The sequence below is a fragment of the Asterias rubens genome, chromosome 8 (assembly GCF_902459465.1).
Source record: "Asterias rubens chromosome 8, eAstRub1.3, whole genome shotgun sequence".
NCBI classification, from domain to species: domain Eukaryota; kingdom Metazoa; phylum Echinodermata; class Asteroidea; order Forcipulatida; family Asteriidae; genus Asterias; species Asterias rubens.
The window spans coordinates 5,455,865-5,471,806 of NC_047069.1; the positions used below are offsets into that span (position 1 = coordinate 5,455,865).

General features: G+C 39.2%; 2 protein-coding genes across 2 annotated transcripts; both read right to left on the bottom strand.

The window, feature by feature from the left end:
- Positions 1-3,908: 3,908 nt before the first annotated feature.
- Positions 3,909-5,346, bottom strand: LOC117293882. The gene is made up of 2 exons (XM_033776357.1): positions 5,073-5,346; positions 3,909-4,835 (listed from the first exon to the last, which is right to left on the bottom strand). Exons 1-2 carry the CDS (start codon positions 5,282-5,284, stop codon positions 3,980-3,982), a joined length of 1,068 nt encoding a protein of 355 aa, XP_033632248.1. The 5' UTR covers positions 5,285-5,346; the 3' UTR covers positions 3,909-3,979.
- A 3,551-nt stretch (positions 5,347-8,897) lies between these two features.
- Positions 8,898-10,127, bottom strand: LOC117293539 (carboxylesterase 3-like). The gene has a single exon (XM_033775896.1). It carries the CDS (start codon positions 10,125-10,127, stop codon positions 8,898-8,900), a length of 1,230 nt encoding a protein of 409 aa, XP_033631787.1.
- Positions 10,128-15,942: the final 5,815 nt, after the last annotated feature.

Sequence of the window (15,942 nt, forward strand, 5' to 3'; positions counted from 1 at the left end):
TAAGTGGTCTAACTCGACCTAAATATTGTTTTCCGCATGTGATTTTAAACACAAAGAGGAACTGTTTTTGTGTATGATGAAATAATCCACTTTGCAAAATGTGTAACTCTATTATTCGAGAGGCGAGTAAAATCGAGATACAATCACGGCAGTTGTTATTAAATTACATGTATAGAAAGCTTTGTAACAGCAACAAAAGCCCCCTTTTTTATTTTCTATCCTCTCGGCATTAAGCTGTAACAATACTTGACTAATTCTTTATTGATCTAGATTGTGCCGCCTTGTTTACGTAATGTGACAAAAATCGCACCATACGAAAATAATAATGACGCACGCGGATCGCTTATAGGGAGCTGTGTTTCTATCCGTGAAATGCGCAGTTGTTGTTCTTGAGCGTACAGACCGCAGGAGGTAACACCTGACTTAAAGGCAGTGGACACTATTGGTAATTACTCAACATATTTAATAGCATAAAACCTTACTTGGTAACGAGTAATGGGGGAGGTTGATAGTATAAAACATTGTGAGAAACGGCTCCCTCTGAATTGCCAAAGTTTTTGAGAAAGAAGTAATTTTCCCAGAATTTGATTTCGAGACCTCAGATTTAGAATTTGAGGTCTCAAAATCAAGAATCTAAAGCACACAACTACGTGTGACGAGGTGTTTTTTCTTCCATTAAATATCTCGCCGACGAGATATACTTCGACGACCGATTAAGCTCAAATTTTCACAGGTTTGTTATTTTATGCATATTATGTTGAGATACACCAACTGAGAAGACTAGTCTTTGACAATTGCCAATAGTGTCCAGTGTCTTTAAAGGGACTCAGGTGTAGCATTCTTTGTTGAAGGGTTAGTTGGAAACAATATCATCGTCAAACATCTGCATATAAAAAGTCAATGACGTGTACTCTCAAATCAGCCAGCAAAATGTCCCTAACATCCTTATACCTTATCTTGATTCAAAGACAGCAAACATACGCCACTAAGAATAGCGGCCATAATTGTTATACCACATCTGGATTTAAACACCAGCCATCTTAAACATATTATACCTTATATTGATTCAAAGACAGTAAACATTCCACACAGAAAATAGTTTATATAACAACCATCATTGTTATGTCACATCTAGACTCAAAGACAGAAACCATACTCAACATAAGTTTTCCCAATATCCTTAAATGTTATACATTATCTTGATTCAAAGACAGTAAACATTTCATACTAAGAATAGTTTTTATAACAACCATAATTGTCATACCTCATCTAGATAGACAAAAATCAAACTCAAACTAAAGTTCCCCAACATCCTTAAATGTTTGACCTTATCTTGATTCAAAGACCGCACTAAAAATAGTTTTTAAAACAACCATAATTGTTATATTTCGTCTTTGTTCAAAGACAGAAGCCATCCTCAAACAGAAGTTTTCCCAACATCCTTTAAATTATAATACCTTATTATCTTGATTCAAATACAGTTAAAAAGACATGGTTTGCAGTTTTGCCATACTACAAACACGGTGCTTATCTTGATTCAAAGACCGCACTAAAAATAGTTTTTAAAACAACCATAATTGCTATATTTCGTCTTGGTACTCAAACAGAAGTTTCCCAACATCCTTAAAATTATAATACCTCATCTTGATGCACTTACAGTAAAAAAACAACAACCATGGTTTGTAGTTTTGCCGTAATATTACAAACACGGTGCCTATAAAACATACATCCCTCAACTAATTCTCAAAAGGCAAGGCTGTACGTTCCATTTAAAACTCAAACCAAACACGAGATGCATTGATTGAGCGGCGACCACATCGCCATAGTTCCGTCCTCTATTAGGAGAACAATTCATCACCATCTCATTGCAGCGCTCTTTATTGTCTTTGAGGGGCAAATAATGAGCTTTTCTAGACGTGCTTTCGGTCTGAAATGAAGGATTTGTCGGGTTTCTGACTTGCAAACACGGAACTGCGGCTTGAGACGGGGCACGAGCTCGGAAGAATGAAACGTGACCAGGAATACACGCCCGAGGGAAGAGCGTTGGGTTGGGACGTGGAGCCAAGAATATCACGTGAAATTTACTGGACAGACAGTCTCAATTATTGGATTCTTAAATATTCTAACTTAAATTGTACGATTCACTGTACAAACCTATGGGAATATCCAATATCCAATAATTAAAAGCACCATCGATATTCGCTGTACAAACCTATGGGAATGTCTAATATCCAATACAAGTAAAAAGCAACAACGATATTTGCTGTACATGCCCGAGGGGTTGAGCAATGGATTTGAGATCGTGGAGCCAATAATATCACGTAGTTACGGGACAGACGGTCTTAATTATTGGATTCTTTAACATTGCAACTTGAATTGTACGATTCACTGTACAAACCTATGGAATGTCCAATATCCAACATTAAAAGAGCATCATCGATATTTGCTGTACAAACCGATGGAACTATCCAATATCCAACACATATGCAACATCGATATTAGCAGATACATGTACACGTACATGCCCAAGGGTCGAACAGTGGGTTCGAGAACGTGACGCCAAGAACATCACGCAGTTACTGGACAGACGGTCTCAATTAGTACTTTCTTTAATACTAAAAATTATCAATTCTTATTCATCAAATTAACTAGAATAAACGAAATGACAGTAAAATATTGCGTTATTTTAGCACCCTTTAATGTTATTGTGTCAATTTAATTGGTCTTTATAGTATGTGTCAAACACCCATAATGTCACAGCCCAGATTTTGCAATGATAGGCTGGTGCCTAATTCAATCCTCCATGTGTACAACGGTGGAATGTCCCTTTAAATCCACGCGCGTCAACAAATCCAGGATAGGCCTACATCGGAAACCCTTCCTTTTCTTCTCCAAAGGCAAACCACTCACAATACAAAATCTACGATGAATGACAAGATATAAAAAGGCTTTCAGAAATGCGCGTTCTTTTGTGCAAATGCAGAGATAAGGTTGAGGCTAAAATGCTGATGCAATCTTGACGGAGTGGCTTGCCAGTGTGCCGCGGTAATACTTCTAGCTTTGAGATTGTGGATTTAGGGTCTAAAAATACATGTGTCTTCTTTCTATGCGGAAGAGTCTTTTCATATCCGTTGCAGACGCCCTTGATACAATCTTACAATCGAATAATAAAAAATATAAAAAAAATCCATGTCAACAAAACAACAATTTAGAAACTGATGTTGGCTTAAAAATGTATTGACTGTATAAAACAAAAAGTTACTCTAATTAATTGTAAAAAGAATCAATAGTTATAAAATATACAAACATCAAAAACACCAACCAAAAAAGTACAAGTGTCTTTCTACACGGACGGGTCTTTCCACATTCGCTGCAGACGCCTTTGGTACAATTTTACAATCGGATAAAAAAAAATCACTAAAAAACCGAATCCATGTCAACAAAACCAAATTTTACAAAATGTTTGTTACAAAATTTACTGATTGTACAACATCCAAAGTTAACCTATTTGATTTATTACAAAAAAAAAAAAACACATAAAAACCACTTAAATAATGGGTGCGTGCAGTGGGGGCTGCCCCAGGTAAACGAATTCATTACGAGAGCCGTGACGTGAGTGGTCGTTCGTTTAGCTCTTGTCAGGGGCTCACCAATGTCAACAGAACACAAGTTTAGAAACTTGTTGGTTTTAAACATTATTTATTGTATAAAACTTAAAGTGATCATCGATATAGTAAGTCATATTTGATAGATGAAAAAAAAATCCAACACGACCTTTGAAGCTATTGAAAAGCTTGCTTCATTGGTGGTCCAAACATCAGGCTTAACTCGATGGACAGACAGCCCAGGAAAAAAAAAAAAATTAGTGTTCAAGATATTACACATTTTTTATTCACGTTGGACACGAGGTTTGAAGCTAATCAATCGCTTCCAGACGACACGACTTCTTAAAGCCTCATTTTGTCTCCTCAGGTGTTATCTAAGAAGCCGGAACCTCGTCCTCCTGTGGTACCGGTACATCATCCTCAACAGTTGGCTCTTCGTTCTTTGGTGCCTCATCCTCCATGGTGCCTGCCTCTTCGTTCTTTGGAACCTCATCCTCAAGGGCCGGTTCTTCATTTTCTGGCTCCTCTTCCTTCTCTTCATCTATCTTTGGTTTCTGGTCATCGCTGGGCTGTCCACCATCTCCAAGGTCGACCGAAGCCGTTTCTGCATTGTCTACGACGGCATCAATATGATCAAGTGCCTGTCTGACTTCCTCGTCGTCGATGATGTTTTCGTAGTCCGCCTCTTCTTTCTGACTCTCTGAAGGTGTTTGACTTTCTGGGATGAGAGGCTTAGTGTCGTCAGTGTCCATGAGAGCTGGTGGTGGTGGGGGTAGATCGTCCATAGGGAAAGGCACTGATACAGCGATGGTAGACGGTAGACTCGAGGAAGCGTTCCCCCACGACTTAAGCGCCATCTCGGTGTCCCCCGTCAGGGTACGCGAGAGTGACTTCGACCTCTCCCTGTACGCACAGGTGGTAGTCAGCAACACAATGCACAGAAGACCAAGAACAGCAAGTACAATCAGTAAGACAAGTATCACATCTCCAGCCTCAGAAGCAGTGATACCAACGGTTCCTCCCACGACTACACCTTCACATTCAACTGTCTCTTCCGCATCACATTGGCTGATGAACTCGGTGAGTTCTGGTAGCCAGTTGAGCCAGAAGTCCACCTTTGGGGTGCGGTAGGCTTGACGAGCGACGATGTCTGGAACCTGAAGGTGGAGATACTTCTGACTCGCTTCTTCATAATCAGGCCATGCGACTGCAGAGTTCTGATTCGGCGATCTACAAATGGTGCGGATGAAAAAATGTCATAAAGAATTGATTAATAAGGCACTTATATAACTTCGTAGATACTTTCAGAAACAGCGTCATTAAGAATATTAAGATGTGGTACTCTTTAATTAGGCAAACAATCTGAAGATTGTATATAAGACAATTGCTGTGATGAAATTGCCAGTAAAATGACTGCAGTCGAGTTATTACACATTCTTGTCGCCTATAACGTCACTTAGAACTCACCCGTATTTGGCAAAGTTGGTCCAATACGTCATTATGACGTCACTAAGGGCGCCCTCATCCGTCGACCAAGAGGAATCATTACCGGTTTTCCCCCAGACGTAGGGCAATATAGAACCATGTGGAGCACCTGTAAGCCAAGACGGATATCTGAAATAGATGTAGGTGAAAATAGATGTAAAAGGTGGAAAATGAAGTCGTTTGAATCGATACATAGGCTTAAGTTAGACAGGAATATTTAGGATCAAACTCATTTAAATAGCAATGAGAATGGTTCTCTTTGGTATTTTATGAGGAAAACATTAAACCTAATGTCACTAGGCCTACTATGATATCACAGGCTACTTTTTTATTTAGTATACACGTAATTATTCAATATTTTATTATTTATCAGTTTATTGTATTGTTTTAGATTTGTTTTCATGAGCTAAATGCATGAGGGCAACATTTTTGTAATTTTTTTGTTTCAGTTCATTTATATGTTAGTGTTTATTGTATTGTGTGTTTCGGTTTTGTATTTTGTATTGTGTTTAATGACGAACAAATAATAATAATAAAATAGTTATTGGGAATGTCAAAAGTGTCTTTTTTGGCGGTTGATTTTTGTTGCGTCTAGTAAGTCAGCGGGTAGTCTAATTAACAATGAGCCAGCTCAAAGGTATTTGTTGTCACCCAAACTTGTTCTTACAGTTATTGAAAAGAAAATTGCGAGAAGAAAAACCAACGTCATTTTGTATACTGATTGCACCCAACCGAATTGCGTTCCATCGAGTTTCCCCTTCGATTTCCGAACCCCACACACGTCTGCAATTTGGAAACCCTGTTAATTTCATCGGCTATTAATATAATTAATTAGAGCACTCTAATGGTTTTGTGATATCATTATCAGTTTATTTCTTGTTAAGTCTGAGGCTTTCTGAAGCGATATCCAAGGGAGGCTTCTTGTGTAGCTCCACATAGTGATGAGTCCCTCCATAGTTAACCAATAAGGAGAATATGCGTTGATTTAAAGGCACTGGACATCTTTGGTTATTGTCAAAGACGAGGGCCCAATTTCTTGGAGCACAAAAATAGCTCGCTTATTTTTCACTTGTTACTGGCAAAAAATGTCATGCCACATACATGTACATTGCTTGTGACTGGCATTTAGCTGTTGTTTACTTAGCAGAACAATTAAGTGGAGTCTTGGCCGATTTTTTTGCTTTAGCAAAATTTTGTGCTTAAGCAGCTCTATGAAATAGGGCCCTGTATTCTAACTTGGTGTACCCCAACGATTGCATTAAATAAACAAATCGGTACAAATTTGGACTCAATTAGTCATCGAAGTTGCAAAAGAACAATGAAAGAAAAAACAAATGTGTGTGCTTGCAGATGCCTATAAAAGGCTTTAGATTGAAGTATTTTAATATTTGAGTGAGAAACGAACTCTTTCTCAAAAACTACGTTACTTTAAAGGGAGCCGTTTCTCACAGTGTTGCTTATATCAGCAGCTCTCCATTGCTCGACCAGGTAAGTTTTTATTCTAACAATTATTTTGACTAATTACCAATAGTGTCCAGTGCCTTTAATGTCACAACTTGCAATCGCATCTATATTGGTTCGTGTCTTTATCCACATTGCTGGCTTCCCCCTTCCCAGCAGTGTGTTTTTCTTCGTGTACTTCATCTGTGATATCCATCACACTTGCGCATCCCAACCAACTGACACCAGGTAATGGTGAATGGCAGCTACGCCAAGAGTCTTCAGTTTTTGTTAAAGGGCAGCGTTTTAAGTTTCATTAAATGCTCGTTGAAACTTAAAGGGGGCGTATATCATTGCTTTTTAAGTACTTATATCCTTAGTTGTTTCCCTAAGTATGTTTACCCTTAGTTGGTTAGTACGTATACCCCGAGTTGGTTCCTTAAGTACCTAAATACCATTAGTTGGTTCCCTTATGTACCGCAAATTGGTTCCAGTACTAAAATACACTTAGTTGGTTCCCAAAAAGTACTTATGTACCAAAAGTTGGTTCCCCAAGAACTTATACCCTTAGGTTCCCTAGTACAATGTACTTAGGTACCACAAGTTAGTTTCCAAAGTACTTATACCTTTAGTTGGTTCCCTAAGTACTTCGGTACCTATTGGTTCCCTAAGTACTTAAATAACATAAGTTGGCTCCCTAACTACCTTCATACTAAGATACTATAAGTTGGTTCCAATTAGGAATCACACGTTCATTGACATCTCGTTATATTATTATAAGAATACTGGCTTCTTATCAGCACGAATATCCGTCACTCAGTGACGCCAAGGCGATTTAGAACCTGCAAGGTATGTAGGACTACGTTTGGGGGAAAACACTTTAATCTTCAATTTAAAAATGACGTACGTTTACAAAAAGGATCTAACCCTTTCGACAAAATAGATAGCAGTCTGCAGCCGTGCCTAAAGGTCGAGTTTGTTTGTCACGGAGGACTATCTAAATTGACAAGCCTGTTGTTGAGGTGAATGTAGGCGATAATTGTCAAACTTATTTTCAGTAACTTATTTATGCACTGGAATTGAATCACTTTGGATTGATGCTGGCCTTCATTGGGGTCCCACAATATCTTTCAAAGTAGTCCTTCCCATAGGAGCGCCACGATCGATGTTAAAATAACACATTGGCAGGTACAAGTTTGGGCCAAATAAATAAATGCTGTTTAGCGTCCCCGCCCGCTTCCTTCTAATAGGCCACCTGCCCTCCTTAAGAGGATTATTATGAACTATTTGTAACGGGAAAAAAGTGTTTTTTTTTTCACAAAAAGAATGCTTTTTAGCGATCTCAGCAACAAGAATGTTTTTGAAAAAGCTGAGGGGTTTGTATTAAGGCTGCTTTTGAAAAAAAAGACACTGCTTATTCTATTCTTTAAAAGGAGAACGCTAAACACGTTTTTGTTTTGCCCTAAACTCTCAACACCATCCTTTCGATTTATTTGCCTAAAAGGCTTCGTCCAAATCGGCCCTTCAATTTGGTTCTTTTCTAACCCCTGCAACAGCATTCCGTGCACATTTGTGTGAGTTAACTTAATCAAGAGCAACCATCCCCTCGCCCACCCACTGATGTCCTATCGACTTGCACAAACCACACACCGGGGATGCAAGCGGGAGATAGTAATTGAATTTACCGGTATGGATGGGTTGCGTAGTGCCTTGACATGTGGGTAATTTGGTACCAGAGGATCAAACGTTCTGTTAAAGGTATGGAACGTCGTCATTGGTTTTCTTTTTAATGGGAACTTCATTTTATTGCTTACTCTCTGGTTCTACATGAACCTGTGAAATTTCTAGCAAAAGAAATGTGGTTCATGCTCATGATGCTCGTGGTACTATTGTATTTATAGCATAATGTAAATGTTAATGAGATTTAATTAACCAAATTTATTATGCAAAGTTTCAAACCAAGCATAATGTGCTAAAGAAATAAGCGTGAATATCTACCTTACATTAAATGCACTGGACAGCGGTAATTGTCAAAGATAATTATTTTCAATTGGTGTATAGCAAGTCTCTGAAAATGTGGAATAAATTCGAAGTTGCAAGAGAATAACGACATAAAAACACAATTGTTGCGCAAATTTGTGTGCTTTCAGATGCCTACAAATTAATAAAAGACTTCAGGCATGAAGACTTTTAATATTCGAGTAAGAATTTACCTCTTTCTCAAAAACTAAGTTACTTCAGAGGGGCAGTTTCTCGAAATGTTTTATACTATCATTAGCTCGTTACCTGGTAAGTTTTTTTGCTAGCAATAGAGTAGTTACCAATAGTGGCCAGTGCCTTTAAAAGTTTTTTTATCAAAAAGGTTGCTTACCCATTATCAGAAGTGGTACGATGGTCGAACACGTAGAGGCGAACACTCTGAGCGATACTAGCCACCTGTCGAAGTAACAACACAGTCGGTAACACATAGCGGGAGTCAGTGTTCAAGTCAACAGCTTGCTGGAGACGCAGCATTCCGTCGGTCGAGTTGCCATCAATGGGGATGAGGTACTCGTGGTCTAATGCAGCCTGGAGAAGAATACCCTGCTCATTACTGCCTCCATGGGTGCTGCCATGTCCCTTACCACCTGCGACGAAGGGTCCTGAATATGCTTCCCATGCCTCGCGTGAGAGAGGCCCCTGGCCAAGTCTGTCCACGACCCCAGAGCCGTCACTCGAAGAGAAGCCGACAATCAAATCATGTTTGTCTCCCTGCACCTCTTGCAAAGTTTGGGTACCGAAGGTGGTCACGGGACCCCAGACCAGAGTCTCGTGGTGTCCGGACTTCACTTGTACCTGACCGTTCATCAGAACGTAGAGAGGAAGCGCTCTCAGGCAGTCCACGTACTCGGATTCTACGCATCCCACCGCTGCAGCCAAAGCGTCGGCGTGCACAACATTATTAACAGACTCCATGGGATACGAGGAGGAGATGCTTTGAAAGATAGCCCTGGAGAAAAGGTCGCTACTCTCTGACATTACAAGATGCTGAAGGATACTATTACCACCGACATCATGGCCGAATAATGTTACTTTAGTTGGATCCCCTCCAACCTCGGCGATGTTGTCTTTCACCCACTGCAAAGCGAGACGTTGGTCCATTAGTCCGTAATTACCCGTGGACTCATCTCCTGTACTGAGGAACCCCAGCGGGCCAAGACGATAATTTAGGGTGACTACAACGACTCCTCTGGACGCGAGATCAGTACCGTCATAAGCAGCTCCTTGCCCGGTCTCAAATGAACCACCATGGAGCCACACCATGACAGCTTCGCTAACAGCTCCAGCTGGAGAGTAGACATTCAGAGTAAGGCAGTCTTCACTGACCACCCTTGCTTCTTCGGAAAGGTCTTGCAAGTGCGGGTTACTCTGCATGTCCTGTGGGCAGGACGCCCCGTGTTTGTCGGCAGCCCGGGCTCCTTCCCACGGTATCTTCGGTACGGGAGCCCTAAATCGGAGACTTCCGATCGGTGGCTCGGCGTAGGGGATACCCAGAAACAGACTGCCACTTGTGTCGTCAGAAACACCGCTAAGCATCCCCGTAGTTGTGTTAATCATGACTACATCAGATTGAACTTTCTCCAAGGAAAACAATAACATCAAACACGATACAACAAATAAGACAGCCGAAGAAGGAGGATTTGTAACGTAGCCAGCCATTACGAACGTCGAGGAGCAAAATGATGTATCTCTCGCCGGGTAACTGCGCAATATGTTGACATGAGTGGAAAAATAAACACTCAATTCAAAGCTTTCCAGTCTACTTAGAAAAGGATCTCATGTGTAGGAGGGATCTGACTAACAATGAGCACTAAGCACTATTGGTACATTTTGTAAACCTTGTGGGGACAGTCATAACAGGTGCAGCCAAGCGAGTGAAGGTATGGAGAAAGGTACTGGTATAATTCTTAAGCAGAACAGCTTTTAGCACCTTGGCAAGGTCGACCAAGCCGTCCATCTCACCACGGAGGAAGGAATTTCCATGGTTTGAGTAACAAGAAAACACAGGGCGTACCCTACACCATACGCATAATAGGTGTTCAAGTATCACATAACACAACGTTTCATGGAAGTTATTATAACTTAATAACTTGAGTTATAACATAAGATAATGTGGATTACATAATAGGTACTCAGAAATAAACAAAATATATTAAACATTAAAATGACAATGATTATACATGTATCTGCACAAAATCCCCGCCAAAACATGAACTGTCAACCTTGGTGTTTTAACTAAAACGCGATTACATAATTTGACATTCAGGCTCTGGGTTTCATATTATATTCCAAAGAAAGTAAACCACAACAAGTTATGTATGTAAATGATGCAACAAATAGTTAATGGCCTGACGTTTCGACCTTGTTACATAGTCTTTCTCGAAGGCAAAATGACAACACAACAAAACAAATGATATTACAGAGATATGAATAAAGTAAAGTGATGCTGAGAGATCCATTCATACCAACGACAATGATATATTATTTCTTGTTATTAGAAGATTGGAAGATTCAAACTAGAGGATGGGAACGAGTTTCTTAATAACAAAATATTCGAGGTGGAGAAAAATGTGTGATGATGTTTGACCCTTAAGGGAACTCTTGTTTAGTTTTTGTTTAGTACACATGCAAAAGGCCGGTCTACATACGTTTCAGGACATGCTGAGTTTTCTGGGGGCACAAAAACCAGATTGAAGTGGGAAGGAAAGTACATTGAAATCTAAAGGACGGGGTAGAGTTTGTTTAAAATCCAAAGTAATAGTTATAATGCAGTTGACTGTCGTAACATCGCAGGGCTGGCCAAATTACCCCGTTAGAACAGGAACACTGTTCTACATGTAGGACTCAAAGAAACACAAAGCAGAAATAACATTCGGGAGTCGGGACTTCGGAACGTACTCGTTTTATAAGTAGAACTATATCGTTGAGTATAACAAGTTCAGCTGTGTAATCGTCAAAAGGTTTTCGCAGAAATAACTGTCTAACATTCAAGAAGCAGACTCAACGGCGGTTTTATCTTAAATCCAATTTTAGTTATTGATGTACATTCGACTCTCGTAACTAGATCGCTGGGCTGGCCAAAGTTACCTCTTAATAATACGAACACTGATTTTAGATACAGCAAAATGAAGGAACACATAGCATAAATTGTATCCGTGACTTCAGAATGTAGGCTTCACAAACAGAACTACTTTATAAAGTACTCCTTAAAACGAGGTTTGACTACAATGTGTATGCTCTTCATATTGTGCAATGTATGTGTCACATTCCTTGGAGATAACTGTCTTAATCCTCAGCGAGGACTTCTGACTGTGGGCGTTGAATATCAAGGCCGTGATCGATACCACAACATTTCAGGCATTTGAGCACTATTACACAATTCCGAATCACAATCCAACAGCTTTATGGCAACTCAACACCCATCCCTTTAGACTCGGCTGAGATTGGTATGCCTAGCCCCATGCATTGCGTGGTTGACAGTGTTTGCTATCTACATGGGGCCTGAACGACAACAAAATAAACCGGCATCGAAAATCCTCTGAAAAGTCCAACCGGCTTCGCTAACTCATCTTTTTTTTAAAGAAATTTACCATTTCGAATAACTATGTTAAATTTTGAGACATAAAAAGGGAGTTTCTTCCACAAACAAGCCCGTACGTAGACTTATAAAGCCAGACGTAGTTGTAGTCACCTTAAAGGTATCGCGAACGTAAACTATCTACCATTCAACCACTTTAACAATCATTTAGCTCAGGCAATGATTTCAGTACAAAAAACATCCAGTCTTGCTGTATTTTCCAAAACACAAACTCATAAAAATACAAATACTGCCTACAGTTACTGTATATTTTGTTATCTTATAGAGGGAATTATGACTCTGCCTCAATTAACACCTGCTTAACAGTATGTATGAGCTTCAGACCAGCAGTGCGCATATTATCATGTTCATGTTTGTAAAACTGTAAAACACTTTCAATTACATATTCAATATGCGAGTAATGCCAATTGCTGTACATGAGCAACTTCCAAGTACACATCCAATATGCGAGTATTATAATTGCTGTACTATGAGCAACTTCCAAGTATACATCCAATATGCGAGTATTGCCAATTGCTGTACTATGAGCAACTTCCAAGTACACATCCAATACGCAAGTATTGCCAAATGCTGTACTATGAGCAACTTCCAAGTATACATCCAATATGCGAGTATTGCCAATTGCTGTACTATGAGCAACTGCCATCCATAAGATATGTACTTATTGTTGAGCTTTTTAAGCCAAGCAGCCTTCTCTAAGCACCTGACACTAATACTATCCCAACTGTTCATTGTGCGCACACAGGTTACTAATCATCATGTTAACATCAACATACTAAGTAACTTGCCCCTGAAATTAATCGTTGGGCAACTGTTATCCAAAGGTATTGTTTTACATATATTTATTTGCACTTGTTCAAGCCAAGCAGGCTTATCAAAGCGTCTTACACATTACAATACCCACTTGTTCATTGCGCACAGGGGTTGCTAATTAATCATATCAACAATATCTATACCTGCTGATATTCATTTACTCCTGGGTGCTGGGAAGCAATTATGGTTAGGTAACTTGCCCACGAACATAATTTAAATGACGGGGAAACCTATACTTAAAGTAAAGCAAAGCTATACTTTAAGTAAAGCAAAGCTATACCATTGGCAACTGTTATCCAGAAGGTATTGTTTTACATATAACAAGTGTATTTATTTGCGCTTGTTCAAGCCAAGCAGGCTTATCAAAGCAGCTTACACATTACAATACCCAATTGTTCATTGCGCACCTGCTGGTATCCATTTACTCCTAGGTGATGGGAAGCAATTATGGTGATGTAGCTTTCCCATGAAATTAATCGTCATGATCGGGAAATCCGTACTTTAAGTAATGCCAAGTACTGTACTATGGGCAACTGTTATCCAAAGGTATTGTTTTACATATAACAAGTGTATTAATTTGCGAACTTAACTGTCATGACCAGGAAACACATACTTTAAGAAATGCCCAGCACTACACTATGGTATTGTTTTACAAATAACAAGTGTATTTATTTGCGCTTGTTCAAGCCAAGCAGGCTTATCAAAGCGGCTTACACACTACAATACCCACTTGTTCATTGCGCACAGGGGTTGCTAACTAATCACATCACCAATATCTATACCTTCTGGGATCCATTTCCTCCTGGGGTTAAGTAACTTGCCCATGAACATAAGTGTCTGTCATGACCAGGATTTGAACCTGTACTCTAAAAGTTATGCCAAGTACTATAATATGGGCAACTGTAATCCATTTTGTTTTAAAAGTAGTATATAACAGCAACAATCCTGTGTATTTTTTGTTGTGCTTCTCAAGCCTAGTGGCCTTCTCTAAGCACCTGACTCTAATATTACCCAACCTGTTCATTGCACGCGCACAAGTTACTAGACTTGTGGACAAGTCGTTAACTGTCTGTCGCTGTGATAGCATTCTGACTCTCCCCGCGATATTCTACTACTGCTGTCACGAGTAGAAACCAGCAAACAGCAGTTCGCGCGAGAACAGTGATCTCGCCATAGCACCGCAACAACTCACCGCGTGGGACCATTAACTACTTGTCCAACGAGTTACTAATCGCCATGTTAACATCAACAATTTCTACACATGTTGTTATATCTATTTACTCCTGAGTGATAGGAAGTGATAATGGTTATTTAACTTGACCATGAACATATTAATTTACTACTGGTTGTTGGGAAGCAATTATGGTTAAGTAGCTTGCCCAATAACATATACTCTTGACTGGGATTGGAACCTGTACTAAAATGACTCAGCTACACTATCATGACTTGAAACCACTCAATCAAAACACGCTTTAATTGTGGCTGTCCAGCGACAGAAAAACAATATTAGAACAAAACCATTTGTAAGTTTGGTACATAAATAAATACAATTCTGACACAACCATGTAAAGAGTGTGTGGAAAGGAAACCAGAAACTGAAGTATAAGGGCACCATGAAGATATGACTTATTATTTTGTATAACATAGGCCCCAAAATGAAGCAACAACCTTTTTTGACACATTGTTACATATCTTTTCCTTTTATTAATATCTTTTTAAAATAAAACACATAGTTATGCAGAAGCAATCAATATTGTCCATATTGTCTGTTTTTAACAGAAACAAAACAATACCTTTTCTATTATATAAAATGGTAATTTAAATCTTCAACTTTCATTTAAAGCAAAATAAAAAAAATAAAAAAATTCACAGCATCGTCAGAATGTGTACATAATTGCCAACAGTTTCTAGCAAGCACAATTTGTAGCAAAAATGTACACGCTGCTTTAATATAATATAACTGGTTCATTTGTATTGCGTAAGTTACATGGTAAGAGTATGTGAAATGTGCACTACAATGATTTAAAAACAAGGGTGGGGGTCAGAGTTTGCTTTCAGATAAAGTGGTGCATTGATTGCAGCAAACTTGAATTGCTTAGTATTGGTAGTATTTGTTATGAAAACAAGATACATGTACAACTTTAGATACGGCCTATCCCGGAGGGGAGGTTCTTATACTAGGCAGGCAAGTCACCTTCTTTTGCAAGATTATTGATAATTATTTCCATGTTTGTTTACACATCAATCTCAGTGCTTACATTTTTTCTCCTGATTAAATAAATATATACATGTATCTGTTTTAAATAATCCAGTACACTATCTACAGACTTCTACAGACTTAACACTACCAGGACATTCAGACTTGCTTGTTTGTAGTAGTTACAAATTGTGGTACAGAACCTAGCTTTTGGGATAGGGAATGACACACAAAAGTGTGCATGCAATCTGTTTAAACAATCAGAATATAAAGGCGTTACTTCAGTCTTGCTACCATGGTCAGCGCGCCATAACAATACGTTTTGTCACTAAACCCTGGTATGGAAACACTAAATATCAATGACGATTGGCTAAGAAAAAAATAACCGCTTTACGGGCAGACTTAATAATAATAATAATAGTGGCTTCTTATATAGCACACATGTCCGTCACCGTGACGCTGTAACATACAGTATTTCCTGCAAGATGTGGGATTATGTTTGAGTTATGAGACCTAATTCAGATAGCATCGTGTAATGTTTTACAAAGTGCTGTGGTGCAATTTGCTGCCGATCGGACCAGGAACAACCGGGGCGAACCCCTTCTTCTTCCGATAAGTGCACTGGGTTCTATTACATACGTTACATAACACATGGGACCAACGGCTTAACGTCCCATCCGAAGGACGAAGCAATGGTGAAGTGTCTTGCTTAAGGACACAAGTGTCACGGCCTACATTCTCAAGTCGCTTAGGACGGGCATGTT

Excerpts from the sequence above, each read along its gene's own strand:
- LOC117293882 (XM_033776357.1), bottom strand. The coding sequence starts at position 5,284 with ATGTATCGATTCAAACGACTTCATTTTCCACCTTTTACATCTATTTTC. Across the intron at positions 4,836-5,072 it reads ACCAACTTTGCCAAATACGG|ATCGCCGAATCAGAACTCTG; the intron begins GTGAGTTCTAAG and ends CACCATTTGTAG.
- LOC117293539 (XM_033775896.1), bottom strand. The coding sequence starts at position 10,127 with ATGATTAACACAACTACGGGGATGCTTAGCGGTGTTTCTGACGACACA.